At 39.6% G+C, this 18050-nt stretch overlaps 1 protein-coding gene across 1 annotated transcript in view; it reads left to right on the top strand.

The window, feature by feature from the left end:
• Positions 1-16898, top strand: part of LOC310995553 (beta-1,3-glucosyltransferase-like) — a 65386-nt gene extending 48488 nt beyond the window's left edge. The window contains exons 10-15 of the mRNA XM_083984640.1: positions 1451-1520; positions 3830-3943; positions 12488-12587; positions 13012-13131; positions 13965-14109; positions 16413-16898. Coding sequence (XP_083840766.1) covers positions 1451-1520; positions 3830-3943; positions 12488-12587; positions 13012-13131; positions 13965-14109; positions 16413-16580 — 717 coding nt within the window. The 3' untranslated portion in view covers positions 16581-16898. The remainder of the gene's footprint in view (positions 1-1450; positions 1521-3829; positions 3944-12487; positions 12588-13011; positions 13132-13964; positions 14110-16412) is intronic.
• The last annotated feature ends 1152 nt before the right edge of the window (positions 16899-18050 follow it).

Genomic DNA, 18050 nt, shown 5'->3' with positions numbered 1-18050 from the left:
TAAGTATTCAGGGAGAAGTTTCCATTCACACAAAACAAGAGGGGACGTATCGTAAGCTGCCCGTGTTTAAAACAGTTGCAAGACAATTTGCCAAGCGGGCCAGAGCCACACTTGGCTGCAGTGTCAACAAAGAATCAAGTGCCTCTAGAGGCAGACTCAAGGAGGCAAAGGACAGCAATCAACAAAGTGGCTGCAGCAGCAAAACATGTCCTTTTTATTTTAGGCAATAACTATACTTATTGAGCCATTGTTGTGCTGTGCATGCTGGGTATTTCAGGACAGTGGCCTGTAGGCTTTTCATTAGACGTGAGTCATTTTCGAAAATGAGTAAAATGAACAAAAACGAGATGATTAGGTCTGAGGATGAAAGTGGAAGTGAGCAGTAAGGACGAAAATAAGAATGTGTTTAGAGCCTTCTTCAGGAGTTTGGGGTCTGAGGTCAACAAAGCATCTGTGCTTACACACACAGCAGATGCTGCCTGCCTCTGTGACAGCTCTGTAGATGACAGTGCAGACTGTTGTATAGTCAACATATTTTACCGCTGAAATACCAAGTTGATAATTAATTGACAACAGCTTTGGTAATGGATGTGAAATGTCCTAGTTATTTCTAAAACAAAGAGATTCTCATAAAAGTTCCAGCTATTCAAATGTAAAAAAAAAAAAAAAAAAAAAAAAAAAAAGCTTGCTTTTCAATTTTGATGTTTTTTAAATTTTCATTCAAAATAATGAACATGATCTCAAGTTACAGCCTTAATTTGTTACATTTATTACAATTCAAATTTCCAGCTCTTGATTGTGCTGCTCAGGTTTGATCAAGATTATTACTGACATTACATTTTGTTATAAAAATTAGAGGTGATGGTTTGTGCAACAGATGATGACATTTTTAATGTAGCATGCATTTTTCATAAATTCTGTCTGTTGTTAATTTAGTCCGTTTTTTTGTGTGTGAGTGTTTGTACAAAAGAAGAAAAAAAAACCTTTTATAATGTATGTGGTATCAAAGAGCACAGAGATGCAAAGACAGATATACTCCAAGTTTAGATTTGTTCAGTTCACTTCAGTTTATCAACAGCTCACATGTAGCTCATCCTTTTCTTTTTCGGGAGCTTTTAAATGCCAGAAACATTCACTTCAGTCACCCTAAATTCAGAGATTTTTTTTGACTGACTGCATTGTTATCGGACACTATGTGTCTCTACGTTCTAAAGAAAAGCTTAAGACAACCAGAGGACCAAATGACCTCAGACCATTTCCAAAAATATCTACTTCTAATTTCTCTCTGAAGATAACAACTCCCTCTGATCACTGGGAAACTTACTCTAGCCTGAAAAAGCTGAATTTTAACGATCTGGTGGTGTATAATGTAGATTCTGTTGTATTCTTTTCTCATTTCTGTGGTTTGTACCTACAAGTCTTTGATTCATGTCTCTTGTTGTCTTCAAAGGGGGAGCCTGTAAATAATGAAGATATATTTGTTGCTGTGAAAACATGTAGGAAGTTTCACAGTGAAAGAGGTAAGTCACACTAATCCCTGTAAATGTCATGTCATGTTGTGTCGTTGTGACTGTGTTCGAGCTGTTCCTCATAATCAGGACAAATTCATTCACAAAATGATTCTGAAATTATTAAATAGTGCTGAGGCTAAGAGTAATCTCTGGGAGTAATCTCAAGTGTTCGGTTGCGTGTTTCCCTTAATGCCTGAAATCATCTTGCAACAATCCTGCAGATGTTAAAAAATCACTCCTAATGTTCAGCAATTAATTGGCAAGTTGTGGCTGCCATGAAGCTTTCTTCAGTAAAATCTGCCTCTTTTGTTACCTAATGAAAACGAAGCAGGTTCAGTCAATAGATCAAATTGCAGATTTGTGTGAGAGGGGGCACACAAATTGTGCGCTGCATTCAGAGGGTGTCGCTCAAAAGTAATTGCACTAATTACCTTAATTATCATTTCCGCTGCCAAGCTGCCATTATCAGTTTCAAATATAGACAGGATGAAAATGAATATTAAATTTATATATCAAAGGTTAGCTCAGATCAATAAACAAAGGACATGAAAGAGCATCACATTTAATTTGCTGTGTCAGTATTTGTTGAGACTCTTTAATCTTCATTATCTGTAGTGATTACATACAGTGCAAAAACAACAAAATGTGCGTTTGTGTATTTGGATTAAAAGGTGAAACACAAAATGGAATAAAAATCATTGAATGGCTTGTAACACAAGCCCATAATCTGCTACACAGTGAAGGTTGTGGCATGGAGATGGAAGCATACAGTATAATATTGTTTTGTATGACACAACAGAATATTAAAATGCAGTTTAGTGCTTCAGGAGTTGAGGTAAATAAATGCCCCTATATCACTGATGTGGTGTGTGAGATGACACCCTAGATAAGAGTAATATCTTGGCTCAAAACACTATAATGAGCATATTTAGAGAAGGTCTGAACTGTAACTCTGACAGAAGTGACACTCTGCTTCAAGTACACTTACCCATCTCTTCTCTTTCCACACATTTCCAAACTGACTTGTACAAAGTAAAATGTATTCCATATGTCTCCTTTCACTTGGCAATGTGCGTGCATTGTTTGCTTTACCAGGAGCCTAATCTAAAGTTTAATGTATATTTTTTACATGATAATTGTTTTTTGTAACATCTGTAGCTTCAGAGTAGATCAAATTCACAGTGTCTTGTGTGGGTTTGGTTTTGTTCTAATATGTGTGCGTTGCTCTTCAAAGTCAATCAATTGTGTAGCACAGGAAGGCAAGCTGCACTTTGTTTAATTTGGTTTATATAACTGAACGTGGTTAAGTAAAAGATTAGTGTTATATTTGGAGCTCAGTTCAGTTTCCTGCTTCTAACAACCTTAAGAGGCAGTGATGGTCAGCAAAGTCAACTTTTTGTTCTTGGTTTTATTCTTTCGGTGATAAATATTCTTCTCTGATTCACATCTGTTGATTTATGAGAGTTGAATGCAGCCCAGAGCAGCTGTTGCAGAACATCTCACACTATTCTGTGTTTCTCAGCGCTCACATACAGTACTCTCGTCTCTACAACTCTGAGCCTCATCATCACAACATCTACAGATCTCGTCACTCAGATCCAAATCTATAGGAAATTTTGATGCTGACTGAGGTTGATGCCAGGAATTAGGTCACTGGCAGATCAGCACTATTTTGTACTTATATCTTAGCTGAAAGGAAACGGTGTATAAATAGAAGGAAAAAGCACACAGACACAGTAATCCGCTCACCTAGGCTCCACCACTTCTCTGCTCTTTTTCAACAGAGGTCAACAGGTCGCCTCTGTGTTTCAGGGCATCGGGCTGAATCTGACAAGAACATCAAGTTACAAAATGTTTTCTTTAGAGGACACATTTGCCAGGATTCATAGCTGAACTGCTGAAACTAGAGAAAATTATCTTCATTTTAGAGCTTACACTTTAAGGGTTTGATTTGATATAAACAAACAAGACTAATCAAACGTTAAGTGCTGGGGATTCACCTTATCCAGGCTGGAGTAACATCTGCACGTACTATCCAGTTTTGAAGTAATCCTGGCATTCAACAGAGGACAAGGTTTAAAGTGAGCACAGTATTTCATCTCACTATCCTCTTTAAATTGAATCTGTTTCTCCTCTTGTCTCTACTGATGATTTATTTCTTAATACATTCAGTGGTCTTTAATAGAATATTTTACCAAATAGCCAGAAACATGAGAGAAAACATGGATTGAAAAAAATTAATAAATAAAAATAAAAGCGTCAGCTCAGTGAGTTTCTGAATGCTACATTGATTTTTTTTCTCCCTCCTTCTGCTCTAGTTCCAGTGATAAAGAAGACTTGGGAGAAGGATGCCTTATTTCTAGCGTACTACAGTGACCATGCTGATCCTTCCATACCAACCATTAATTTGGGAGTACCCAATACTGAAAGAGGTAAGAACTCCTCCCGGCCTCAGTGGTAGGAAACAGATTCAGCGAGACCTCTGTAATGGTGCAGGGTCAGTCGCATACACGGAGGTACATGAAAAATGAAATGGCAAAATAAAGTTGAAATTTCTATAACCTGACACCCTGTGAATAAGATGGTGCCGGTGATTCAAACTGACATTGCAGGAGAATTGGAGCCGCAGTAGATGGGAGTCAGCAGTGGATTTCAGCTTTTTGTTCCTGAAAGTGTGTTTTCTTCCCACATATTCAATATTTCTGTTATTTTGCTCCCAGTGTTAAAAGCATATCTTAGACAGTTATGTTTGGAGATTTTAGATAGTTATGTTGAGATTTCCTTTGAAAATATTGCATGTTCTCTTTTATATCTCGATAGATAGATAGATAGATAGATAGATAGATAGATAGATAGATAGATAGATAGATAGATAGATAGATTCAGAGCTAAATACTAAATGGGTCTGTCTCCTTTGTTTGTTCTTGAATATAAGGAGCTTTCCTCTGACTGAAAGCTGAAAGCTAAACTGCACATTTACTCCCCACATGCTTTGCCACTGTTCCCTGCTGATTTCCACAGACTGTTGGACTGTCAGCACTTAATAACTGGATTGTTTGTTGTGCGGCAGATATCTGTTTGTCTAAGAGCCTCAGTTCATTTCATCACTTGTAGCAGTTTATTTTTAACCACAGCAAACTTTATCCTTTTGAACTTTCCTTATAGTGGGACCATATGCTGTTTAGAGGAATAGCTTGCCATTTTGTAAACATGCTTGTGGGTTGTCTCTGTCTCATACTGTAACTTGAGTCTTATATGTGTTTGTTAAATCTATGGTTACAGCCAGTAGGACTGAAAACAGGGAAATCAAGCTACATGTAGTCTAGTCTGCCCAAAGGTAACAACAACATCCACCTACTGAGACCTCTGAAGCTCACTGCTTTTACATAGAGCTTACCGGGCAGACAATTTGTTGGCCAGGAGCAGAGGCTTCTGTGAGTCTCATCATCACTGCATGGCTGTCAGACAATCATCAGATACTCCTGCAAGTCGGCAGGTAGATGTTGTTACCTTTAGGCAGCCTAGTCTTGTTCCATCTATTCAACACAGAGATATTTATATCCTTATCTAACTTTTGTCACAATGTGTTGTCACATGTGTGGGAGTAAGCAGAGCAGGTATCACACAGTATGATGGCCTTACATTGCCCCAAATGTCAGGTACAATCCAGGATCAACAGTTCAGAGGTCATCATTCAACCACTGTTACTCTGCATTAAGAGACTGCACATGCACATGGTAACAAAGCTCAAAGGTAGCTCCCTCTGGATGTGTGCAGGGCATGGCTGACTGGGGGGAGCCCCCAATAGCAGACCAGACTTCTAGAAGAAAAACACATCCGTCAGTCGGTCTGGGGATTTAGTGGTCCCTCGGGAGAAGACTTAACTCGACAACATCCCAACAACATCATCCTGCAGCTTCTCCCTAGGTAGAAGCTGGAGGATGATGTTGTTGGGTAAACTGATGCGGGACTTTTTCTAATGACACTCTGAACCAGATAAGACACAGATGGATGGATGGATGTAATTTACTGTGCCCAGAGGTGATTCATATTATTACTGTTATTACAGTATGTATAGTCACCTATTTATCACACAAATCTCTCCATACGTCAAGCTTCTCCTCAGGCAAGAGTTTTGAGTGCAGCCCTGCACCTGGGAATGTGTGTGTCTTGAAGATCCACTTTTACTGGCAAGATTGTTAGAGTTATGAATGAAATGGCCACAATGTTAATCAAACAGATGCCTATAAGATTTAAATTCAAGTGAATAATTAATCAATTTATCAAATATTGATTTTAAAGTTTCCTACTGTAGATTCCTTGTAAGAAATCAGCTTATTGCATCAGTAACCTATGCAATGATTTAATCAGGACAAAACAAGGACAGATATAACATAGGCAGAGAAAACACAACCCTGTGCCATTTCATATAGAATTTATGGGAATGCATAATGCATAAGAATCAGAAACGGGTACAAAAAACATGTACATAAAGCATAGTGAAGCTCAAAGCAAGCAGGGCTGTTTGTAAAGACAGCTCTAGCTCTCTGCATGAGCACCCTCCTGGTCGCCTGAGGCAAGGGCCATTTGGGTGCGAATTATTTTCCAGTCTGATGGTTGTCAGCTCAAAACGGCACCTACGACCTCTCATGTTGCACCTTAATGGGATGATGCATCAGTTGGAGCCACTTTCAGCCCACCACTGTGGGAAGGTTGAGAGCTGTTGTTCAAAAGATTGCGGTGTAGTCTCCAGTGTCCCTTCGGTTACTGTCTCCAGGCAGCTCAACTCTTTAATAAGGACGTATTTTGCAACCTACTGTATTTGCATGGAGGCAGAGAAGGGTGCAAACTGCCAACGGCTACATGTTTGAACACGTGAATAGAGTGTTTGCAGGGCTGAGTCTTGTGAAGACGAAAAGTCAACTTTTTCTTGTAAAGCTACCCTGTTTGGTGTTGAAATGCAGCCTCCGTACTTGAGGGTCGCCTCATCTTCACCTCCTCCTTGTGGATAATGACAGGTCTCAGCGGCTTCTCGCTCTCTAACAAAATCACTACCCGTTCTTTTGCCTTCCTAACACTGCTGCACAGACAGCTGTTCTTGTGCCAACTGTCAGCGTGCTCAGGTTTCTGGCAAACTGTATCTTCCCATCCTCAGTGGAGTCATCGGCATCTGATTTTTAAAAAAAAAACTAATAGGAAATATCCACATGAGAACAGAAGGTTTGATTAGATTTCTTATATTTTATGAGTCTCAACCCCAGCTAAACAAATCCAATTTTGAAATGATTTCTAAACTTTTACATCACTAGAATGGTTAAAGGTAGGGTTGGAGATACTGGAAAAACGGTTCTAGCAGGCTGCATTTTGAAAAAACACAAGTCAAAAGTCCCAGCTCCTTTCCTCAGACTTCTCTCTGAAGCCACGCTTTCACCTTCCGCTGACGTGGGTGAAGACACCCAATGTGCATTGCCACAGCTACACTGCCACCCACCAGACTGGAGTGTGGCTTTTCCGCGGACTTAGGGGAAGACTCTGGTCGCGCAAGCGGAATGAGGGAGAGGGGGAGCGAGAGAGCAGCTTGATTGGGTGAAAACAGAACTAGACATGAAGGCATCTGATTGGTTTTCTGCTCTTGGAGCGAAAAGCTTGGATTGGTCAGAGTTTCGTTCCTTTTTCTGAATACATAGTGTATTGACTACTCTCAGGATAGAAGGACCATTTGACCCAGTATAACAAAAGGTGTTTCTGAACAGGATTACCAACTATAACTTGTAAGATGATTTTATAGCAACAGCAGCAGCAATCAGAGGTGATGGAGGAGTTTAACACTGCAGATAGATTGTTGGTCTGTGAAGAGTGATACAATACATCTCTTCCTTATCGCGCCTGCTGCTTCTTATTTTCCCTCTGTGTTGTTAATAATACCAACAGTCACCATGCAAATATGTGTGCAGCTTTCATCAATACAACTACCTGTATATTCAGCTCTCACTGCATGACTTGAGGTGGTGTAACAAGTGTGAAGTTGGAGGTCTGATGTGTGAAGAGTAAAAAGGAAGGTGACAGTACAGTCCCCTGGGCCACTATGGTGTCACACTGCAGCTTAAAATGCATCACTAAACTTGGTAAAGTTCTTCAAACAACACACACACACTCATTGATTTTAGGAACTTTAAAATCCCCAAGAAAATATTAAACATTCCATGACCTGGTTGTCTCGTTAAATGAATGATGGCTCAGTGTTTACTGACAGGGCAAACAGACTGCACAGGGACACTTTAAAAAGCCTTGTTAAACCCAATACAGGCCTTTTGTGTTAAAAAAAAATCTTCCCTTTATTATATTTGTAAGACCTTTATATTGATAACAGTCTATATGTACCGTGCTTTTCAATAAAAATAACAAAGTGTTTCATAGCAGTCCACATAAAGCAAAATCAGTAAAATGTCACACACAGCTCTGTCATCTTGCTGAGTGATTCTCCACTCGCCAACCTGCCACGCCTCCTCATCAGCAGTGATCACCTGCACCTGCTGCTCTCAGTGCTGTGTCAGCCTGCACTCTCCAGCTCTCCAGTATCTAAACAACGCCAGCCCAGCCTAACGTCGCCAGATTGTCTTCGCATTATGTACGACTCTCCAAAATTCCTTTTTCGGCTTGACTATCTGGTTCCAACTCCACTTGTTCCTGACCACGATCCTTAGTCTCTGTCCTGGGAAATCCAACTGCCTTCTGTCTCTGACTCCGAACCAGTGTGCCTCTGCACAAAACCTAGATAAGGGATTAAGCCGGGATATGTTGGTTATCCTGGCTGAATTTAGCCTCAAGTCGGTTGTTCAAAAGCTGGCTAAATCTATCCTGGTCAAGTTACTATGGCGATTTATTCTCTGCAGCTAGCCTGCTCCAGACCAGGCTAACAGCCAGGCTAAGTTGATTCTGTTGTCTTCATCTGTGAAGTCAGCAGTCACTCTGATCAGAAATCAATGTGTTTCATACAGTTATTCTACATATTGGCCTGATTTATAACCAAACAAAATACATTTACAAATCTGTGTCCATCTATGATATTTTGGCAAAAAAATGGCATATAGATTTTTTTTTATTTTTTTTTATAAAATGTTAATATATTGGGCTAAATATTGGTTGAGGTAAGAAAATGAGAATACAATTGAGTGACTGTGAGCAACCACCTTCCAAATAATTTATACACCTCATGTGAACATTGTTATCAGCAATTTATTGAAGCAGCAGACTGCATAATGTTTTTATATTTACCGGTAATTCATTTTCACCTGTTGAACTTTTGGCCACTTTTGCTGTATGAACTTGTATTACTTGTTATGTACTTAAGGAATTTGTGCAATGAATCAACTTCCACTGCTCATCATTTAGGCAAAGTGCACAACTGTTGGTTTGTGAAAGGAACTTGAGTTGTGATTATAGTTTTGGATTATTCAATCAGTCCGCAGTTGTCCGCTGCGCTCTCTCTGAGCGGTGCTTTTTTTTTTTTTAAAGAGGTGAGTCACCTGACGTCAGCATTAAGTTCCTGTTGATTGGAGGAAAGTAGCCACACCTGTCCTCTCATCGGTGAATCTGTGATCAATCTCTGTGGTCTACTGACGAGAGAATAAGTTACACCTGGCTTGACCAAGCTGCTGCTCCTCAACCTGGCTCGGCGTTCGTGCAACCAAGATGCGCCCATCAGACTAGGTCAAGCTGCGCTTGCTCAGTTATCCTGGATTTCTTTATTCTACTTTTGTGCAATACCTTTGTTCCGCCTCAAGCCTCAGGTTGTTTCTCTCTCCAAGCAGCGCTTTCTGCTCGATCTCTCCTTGATGAACGGAATCCTGTATGTACTGTAGGAGCTTCCTCATAGAACTCCAGAGGAGATGGAGACAATATGAAGACATGCAGAGGGATATTCTCACATTTTCTAAAAATGATCCATATCATTTACATGTTGTTACATAACTTCTTTTACTCAACCACCAGTTGCAAACCCAAATAATTTAAGTTAACCATTATCTGTGGAGAGGACGAGCATCAAATCCTCACACTGAAGCAGGTGTATCCACTGAAGGTTTTTTTATTTTTCCTCAAAGAATCAATGGAGTAATCAGCTAATTGTTGCAGTTTTACCGAGGAGGTGAAAAGATCGGCAGCCAGTGTTGAGTATCTGTTGCTCAGTGCAGAGCACTTTTTCTGCCCTGAGGGTATTATATTATATGTTTAACGGTCATTTGTTCAGTCATGGCCACTAAGCAAAGCAGCAGTAATGATGATGGTCATCTTTCCATACAGCAGATACTGTACTGGGATGAAGAGTAGAGATGACATGTGCTCCCTCTCACAGTTGCATCTGGTTACACCATGACGAAAAAGCAAGTTTTGGGGAGTCTGATTTGCATAACTCAACATGTTACCTAAGGCAGACTACCGAAAGTTGGTTTGACTTACTGCAGTTTGATGTCTAACTTAAGAGAAAGCCACAGCGCCGCTCCTCTGTGACAGTTTGTTTTTTTTAATCCAGTGTTGGTTAAATCTTTCTTATTCCAGGAGAGCGTATTTCCGTCTCTTTCATTCTGCTTTCCACTGCATGCCAGTGTTTTTTTGGAAGACCACAGACGTGTACTGAAGCATTGGCAGCTGTCCAGAGTCCAGAAGTTTTTTGTTTTTTTTTCTCGTTTGGTAAACAGCCAGATCCTGAAGCTACTGTCAGTTTAATAACTATGCACAATGTCAATCAAACAGAACTCATTATATCATTTACATCCCACGGTTGGTAGTGTACAATGGTTTTTGTGGTGCTGTGAGTGAGTCAAGGAAAGGACGATTTTATTAAAAAGTGGGGCCTTGAACAAAAAAAGGAGTATTATACTGTATTTTTAAAGAGAAATGTGCAGTGGAGTGCACCACATTAATCAGATAGTAATGCATGAGGTCTTAGAAAAATAAGCAGTTTACCCATTCTTTTATGTTCAATATCCACATGATTGGCTGTCAGTTACAGTTGTGATGAAGAAAGGGCATGTATTATTTATCTCCATTTCTTTTGTTGAAGTTGCTCTACTCCTTTCCAAGGGCCTCAAGGTTTGTGCTAATGATTGCTAAGAGCAGCCTTGGAGTTCATGAACAGTCAGCAAGCATTGATACTTTATATCAGGAGTCTGCACAACCATTAATCTTCCTCTTTAACCTTCATATGACTCCAGTAATTCCTTTGATTTGTCTATGTTTTCAGAGTTAACCTTAAAAACTACATCATTCATTTATCTTACAATAAAAAATACAGTATTTTTGTATATTGTGAAAAGAAAGTTCACTCATGGTCGCCTTTAGAAACTGGGTTTTACCCTATTTAAAGCTGTAGGGGTTACCACGTCACATTCTGTAGTCACAAAGAGATGTGTCTGATGAAACACACACAACCCTTACAGTATACATATTTTGAAAATGGAAAAATACACTCACCAGTCTGAGGTTAGAAATTTGAGACAGTCTGAGCAAGTGAGGGGAAGGTTGATGCAAGACCTTGAAATGGGAACATGGCATGGAACTTTATCAAGTAAATAAACAATTCATGGTCAAGTGTCTCATGGTGGCAGTATGGCAGCATTATGCTCAAGTGAAGAAGGCAGCCGTGGTTTTCTCTCATATACAGGTATATTTATGATAGATGCAGCACGACACATAACCAGGTGGAGCTATCGCATCTTTCTGGGCCCCTGAACGCCACTCACTAACCTCCCTCAACCAGAAATAAGTCTACCAGGTTTTTCTGGAGACCTACCTCAAAAAGTGCGTTTTTGGATTTTATTCCTGTCAGCAGTTCAAGGTGTCCTTTCTTATTCTATATTCAGATACAAGGAGAAAACACACCTTGGGTTCCTTATAAATAAAACAGTAGGGCCTTGCTATTCTTTGTTATGCTTGCCACCAGGGATTTCCATGTCTCAGCTCTCAGCCATGAGGGTGTGCAGATATTTGGATTCTGATGGGTATGTTTCTTTGGGTTACTTGTATTTGTTGTGTACTTCCACATCACTCTTTTTGTTTTCTGGAGTTGGCAGAACATTTTGTTCCATCTGGCGGTCATGTCAAACATGCCAGAGTAAAAGTTTGATTTTCCCGGCCCATCATGCCAAGCATATCTTATTGTGTCTTTTGAGATGTCAGTAGAAAACAGCTTCCTTTTTCCTGGCAAAGCTCTACAGGCTTGGAAAGCCAAAAATGTTTTTTTATTTTTTTATTTTTATGTTGTACAATTCAAATCTTTAAAAGGAGGCATCACCATTTAAAGCAACAACCTCAGGAACATCAGGTCACTTCTTTGATTGCGGCATTAGCTGGTTCCCCTTCCTACAGCCATGTGTGCATGGACATGGCTGTCAATGTTGAACATTGATGCACTGCAAAGTGCTGAACCTATACGTCTGAGAGAACAAGTCCTACTTTTTATCATTTCCTCAAAGGCTACTATCTAGAGAATAGAAGTCTAATTAATAAGAAATAGTTTTTTCCAATAGTTTACTTATAATTTAAATAAAGGACTATCGGCTACATTTAGCATGATTAACATTGCCCGGGCTGGAATACAACACGAGCCACTCACAATGAAAAATTCTGTCACTCATTGAACTGCACAGAACTGTGGCATCTTAACTTACAGCCTTGAAACTGAGGCCTTCCAGCTACATCCTGTCTTGAGTAAAATTATAACTGGTGGGAAGCTTAGTCTGCCACCTTTCAAATCCAAATCCTAGTTTAATTTATGACTGTAATTTTTTCTTTTTGCAGGAGAGCTGTTGTCCTACAGATGCATTCGTGTGTGTGCATGTAAATACCTGCTTATGCCAAGTTGTGTTTTTCTTTCAATAACAGGGTCATTTATCTTTGTAAAGAAGAAAAACAGCGCATGGTCAATATGTGATTAAGTTGTACCGGCCACTCTATTGACAGCATGTCTCAATTTACAGGCCACTGTGGAAAAACATTTGCCATTCTTCAAAGATTTCTAAGCAGCACTGTCCCAAACACCAGGTGGCTCCTTGTTGTGGACGATGACACACTTATCAGGTATACTCTTGTAATTCAGAAAAGCTTATTAAATGTGGTGTTTTTCACTCTTTATTCATCTGGGATGAAATGCTTTGATCTTTTATGCTTTCATTTTTCCCTTTGTTTGACTGACACTTCATAACAGATTCTGTCTTGCTCACTGCCACAAAAAAACTGAGAGGGAAACACTTAAGATGAAGTTATTTTGGGAAAATACATTCAAGAGATATTACTATGCTCTCAAAGGTTCAGTAAATGAATTCATGTCCAGCTGGACTCACTTTATCTATCAGGTTTCCCCTTCATGTGGAGCCCTGTGGATGTGTAACAGTGCCTGAGAGGGATATTATTTCACCTTTTAAATGGACATTGTCATACATGCGTAGACCCACGCATCTACATGTGATGAGTTTGTGATGAGCTTGATCTGTGCTTCCTGCAGCCTCCGCAGACTGCGAGCCTTGCTGAGCTGTTACGACCCATCTGAACCGGTGTGTCTCGGGGAGAGGTACGGCTACGGCCTGAGCCAAGGTGGCTACAGCTACATCACAGGAGGTGGAGGGTAAGTTCCACTGCTCAGATGCTTGGGGAATAATGCAGAAAGATGCAGACGCAGCAGAGGGAGTGTAACATGTTTAATGAAAAACCTGTAATCTGAATAAACCTTTTCAGTAAAGTTTAAAGTGAGTTGCACCCTTGAGGGAAATCTTGGTTTGTTGACTGCAGTTAGACTACAGTAAATTTACTGATTATAATGTCTGAAGGACACAGTAAACAGTGGATAAAACACAGATGGAAGTTGCTGGTTAAGGTAAGGAAACATATAGCTGGAGAATTATCACACTTCCATAACATATATATATTTTAAGGCCCTCCTACATGTATGTTATGCAAGTGAAAGTGGACGAGAAGTTATGTCAGCTGTCATATGTACTGTAGATAAATCTGGAGCTGTGAGTGAGCTGTGTGAGAAACTCTATTTAGGGACACTTCAGTTGCTATGTCACTTTACAACACTGCAAATGCCAGTTTTCCAAAAAGTGATATCTCCTAAAAACTGTTTTGAGTGGCAATGAGCGATTTTTCTGGCAGCTTAAGATTGGTTTTTCATGTGTAATTGCTTCTCTTTTCAAAGAGTTGTCACATCATTGTTGTGCAGCGCCGATTCACAGAAACACATCTCCCTCCAAGGCAGGAGTTGCAGTTTCCCTCCCTACACTGTCGCCCCCTCAGCAGTTGAATAAAATAAGCATGATAACTGTCAGGATGATACGTGAAAGCCACATGCATATTATTATGGCTGTCTTCAACACATGCCTCTTAGCCCATCATTTACAGCAGCAAACTAAATGGGTCTGTGTTGTGTGTTTTATTATTGCATGTGTGTCGCTGCAGTATGGTGTTCAGCAGGGAGGCTGTGGTCCGACTTCTTGACAGCGGCTGCAAATGCTACAGCAATGATGCACCGGATGACATGGTGCTGGGAATGTGCCTCAATGCTCTCGGACTCCCTGTCACACACAGTCCACTCTTCCATCAGGTTGTTTTCACACTCCTCTTATACATTCGTTGTGTGTTTCTCCCTCTTTCTTTGCAAATGGAATTCTTTGGCTTGGTAAACAATCATCATTTAAAATTTCCCCAGCACCTGCTCAGTCATTGGGGAAATTTTACCGTGAAATACAGGATTCCTTTTAACAATTAGGCTAAACCCTGCAAAGGAAGCCAAGTTTCTTCTGTGGTTCTACAGGCTCATTATCAAGAGACAGATAGACACTTCTGTATTACTCTAAGTTGACAACCTGCACACCCACATAGGTGTTTTTAGTTTTTCTGGCTGATTAAACTGGATGAGTTTTTAGTCATTTCTCAGACTCTGTAATTACAATTAGTTCTCTGTACTTTTAGAGTTAAAGGAATCAGGATTTTTTTTTACAGCAACAACGTCCTGCCTGCAGAGAATGAATTACCTCAACACTGGCATTTAAATCAAACTGAAATCCGATAGTAACACCAACACTGATATAGTTTAATCAAATTCAACCATTTACTGTAACATTGGAACACTTGAATATTATTTATGTGTGGTTCCCTGTTCTGCTGACAAGGCATTAATGCAGCATCATGTTCATGTCATAAGATCATCATTGAAAATATAGTATAGCACAACATTTAATGAAGAAGTTTGGATGTTGTGGAAAAAGTGAATGAAAATAGAATGCAATGATTTGTAAATCTAATAAACCCATATTTTATTAACAATGGAACATAATGAGCATATCCAATGTTTCAACTAAGGAATTGTACCATTTCAAGAAAAAAAAGTAAATTTTGAATTTGATGACCGTAACACATCTCAAAAAGGTTGGGAAAGGGGCAACAAAAGGCTGTGAAAGTAAGTGTGAGTGTGCTAAGAACAAATCCAGGATAAGAAAACATTAATGAATGCCACAATCTTCGTGCAAACTTTGTAAGTAGCACTAATGAACATGAGGCCCAGTGTCTGTAAACTTAGTTCGCTGTGCCATTCACAAATGCAGGTTAACGGTCTATGATGCAAAGAAGAAGCCATATGTGAAGACCATCCAGAAACGTGGCAGTCTTCCCTGGGTCTTCCCAAAGCTCATTTAAAATGGACTGAGGCAAAGTGGAAAACTGTTCTGTGATCAGAAATAATCTTTTTGGAAAACATGGACACCGCTAAACAGCATACCGCATCCATTACAACAGCATGGCTTCATAGTAGAAGAATCCAGGGGGTGAACTTGCCTGCGCACAGTTCAGACCCCTCACCAATTGAAAACTTTTGGCGCATCATAAAACGAGAAACCCAGCAATGTTAAACAGTGAGAATCCTACATCAGACAATTATGGGACAACATTCCCCTCCAAAAACTCCAGCAACTGGTCAACTCAATTCCCAGACATTTACAGACTGTTGTTAAAAGAAGAGGGGATGCTTCACAGTGGTAAACAAAGCCCTGTCCCAACTTTTTTGAGATGTATTGCTGGCATCAAACTGAAAATGAATTTTCTTAAAATGGTACCATTTCTGAGTTTAAACATTTGATATGTTTACTATGTTCCATTGTGAATAAAATATGAGGTTTGAGATTTTGCAAATGGTTGCATTCTGTTTTTATTTACATTTTACACAACGTCCCAACCTCTTTGGAATTGGGCTTATTATATAGTATTTATATCCTTTAAATGTGGGTTTAATTAAATTAAATAAGACATTTGAACTATAGTTGATATGGGGCATCTATGTTATTAATGTTGAACATATTGCAGCTTTAGAACCAACTGTATTTCCTGTTCTTAATTTTAACTTGATGCAAATGTGAACAGTCTTTATTGATCAGAAATGGTACTTCCAGCATGAGATTCAAAAGCAGCATCCTGAAACTGAAGCATCTAAATGGAATTCAGCTGTCTTTAATTTTACTTTTTGCACCTGTGCTTTTATTACTGCACCATATCATAAAGACTCAGTGTAATTACCGTAGTCCCTAATGAAGCCACAGAGGAGTGAGCGACGTGTCAATCAAATGTATCCCATACACCCCTGCACGGTCCTGGGAGAAAAGAACAGATTAGCAGAGATGAAATCAGCGGAGTGCTGGCCTTTAACAAAGCACCATTATTATTCATTCGAACCAAATTATAGGTCACTATGTCAAAGTATCAGCCATGAAAATCAACACATACGTGCAGGGGATGCTCAGGTTTCAGTATGCAGCATGTGTATGAATACAAACTTGCTCTTTATGCCTTCACTCTGCAGCAGTCTCTTGTGACTGCTTCCAAATATAAATTACTGTACTTAATCTTACCTTTCAGGCGCGCCCGGAGGACTATGCCAGAGACTTCTTAGCTCACCAGGTGCCCATCTCTTTCCATAAACATTGGAACATCGACCCCGTTGCGGTTTTCAACAAATGGCTTAAGGACGACTTGAGGGAAAACCCTTCAGGTGGACTTAATAAGAGCACTAAGACAGAGTTATAATGATTTTAAGCACATGACTAGCCTGTATGAGTATGTGTGTATGTACAGTGTGCGTGTGTGTGTGTATGTGAGAGACAAAGAGAGAGAGTGTATTATGGAGTTGAAATATTGTCCTTCACAGTTGTAAATGCTTTTGTATTGTTAATGTTGAGCTGTTCTTAAGAGGGACCAGGCGAGTGTGTCCATGACTTAATATGTGTGAGTTGCATGTTGGGGTTATTATCATTTTGGAAATACAAATATAATGTGTGTATATTTATATCATAGTAATCTAAACTTTACAGGGGAGCATATGTCCTCCTCTGGGAGGTAGCGTATCTTTCGACAAGTATCACCAATGCTGTACAATGTGCTCTATTTTGACATAAAAGTATGAATATTTGAGAATGTGTTGCTTTTCTATTTCACTGGAGGCCTATTATAGGATTTACTCTAAACCAGTAATGTATAAATTATGCAGCTGTTTAAGGTTAATTGAAGCTAAGACTAAAGTGGTGAAAACACAGTACTTACACTGAGTGTTTGGTGCAGCTAAAAGGCAGCAGCATTAAAGCGCTCTATAGCATCAAGGTTTTAATTACTCCTAGCACATACTTGTTAAATGGGTCCAACTGGTGCTCAGGCAGATAAACGTTTTACCTTAACTTTTAACTTCACTGAAGGCCCCCATTACATCTTTGGCGAAAACCATCTGTTTCTCAAAACTCACTCACAAGAAAAAAAAAAATCACTTGACATGATTTCATGGACATGCTTGTCAGACATTAGCTGATTTCCTGAGGTATGAGGTGGATATTGCTTCTATCAACATCTCTAACAATTTTTCATTTCCCCTTTTTTTTCCCCCACAAAATTAACTGTCTCGGATAATTAATTGGCAGACTCAGTGATTTGCTGACCACTATTAAAGGTCTTTCAAGAATCTTGAGCCTCAGAAGTAGAAAGAAACCTTTCTCTTGGCTGTTTGCCCTATCGGAAAGTTAATTTGCAGTTGTAATGCTTCATTCTTAAAAAAAGAAAAAGTGGAATAAATTGCTGCCTTATAATGGCTTCAAAGCTTTATAAAACCTTTGGATTATGAAAGACCTCATATCAATAACACTGAACTAATGAAAACCTGAAACTCATTACTGTTCGTCAGTGAAATGCAAAATGTAATGCAGAAGTTGTTGCTCTATTCCCAGATTTTGTCAGTATTTGTGTTACTAAATTTACACTGTCCTGATAACACAGCAGGCCAGCTCCAGTTCATGAAGAGTCTATTAGCCTCAGGCACGTGAAGCAGTGCAATAAGTCAAGAAGACATCTAGTAACACACCTATGAATCGTAACCTATTTGTTAAATTCCTTCCGGGACCCACCCACACATGTGGAGTGATGAGGTGGTGGTGAGACAGTGCTTTGCACTCAGGGAAATCCTCTGCATAATTCACAGTAGGTCCACACAGCATGCTTGCATCGCCAGTATTT

The sequence above is a fragment of the Trachurus trachurus genome, assembly GCF_905171665.1.
Source record: "Trachurus trachurus genome assembly, chromosome: 13".
In the NCBI taxonomy this organism is placed as follows: Eukaryota; Metazoa; Chordata; class Actinopteri; order Carangiformes; family Carangidae; genus Trachurus; species Trachurus trachurus.
This window is presented reverse-complemented; position numbering and strand designations above follow the sequence as displayed.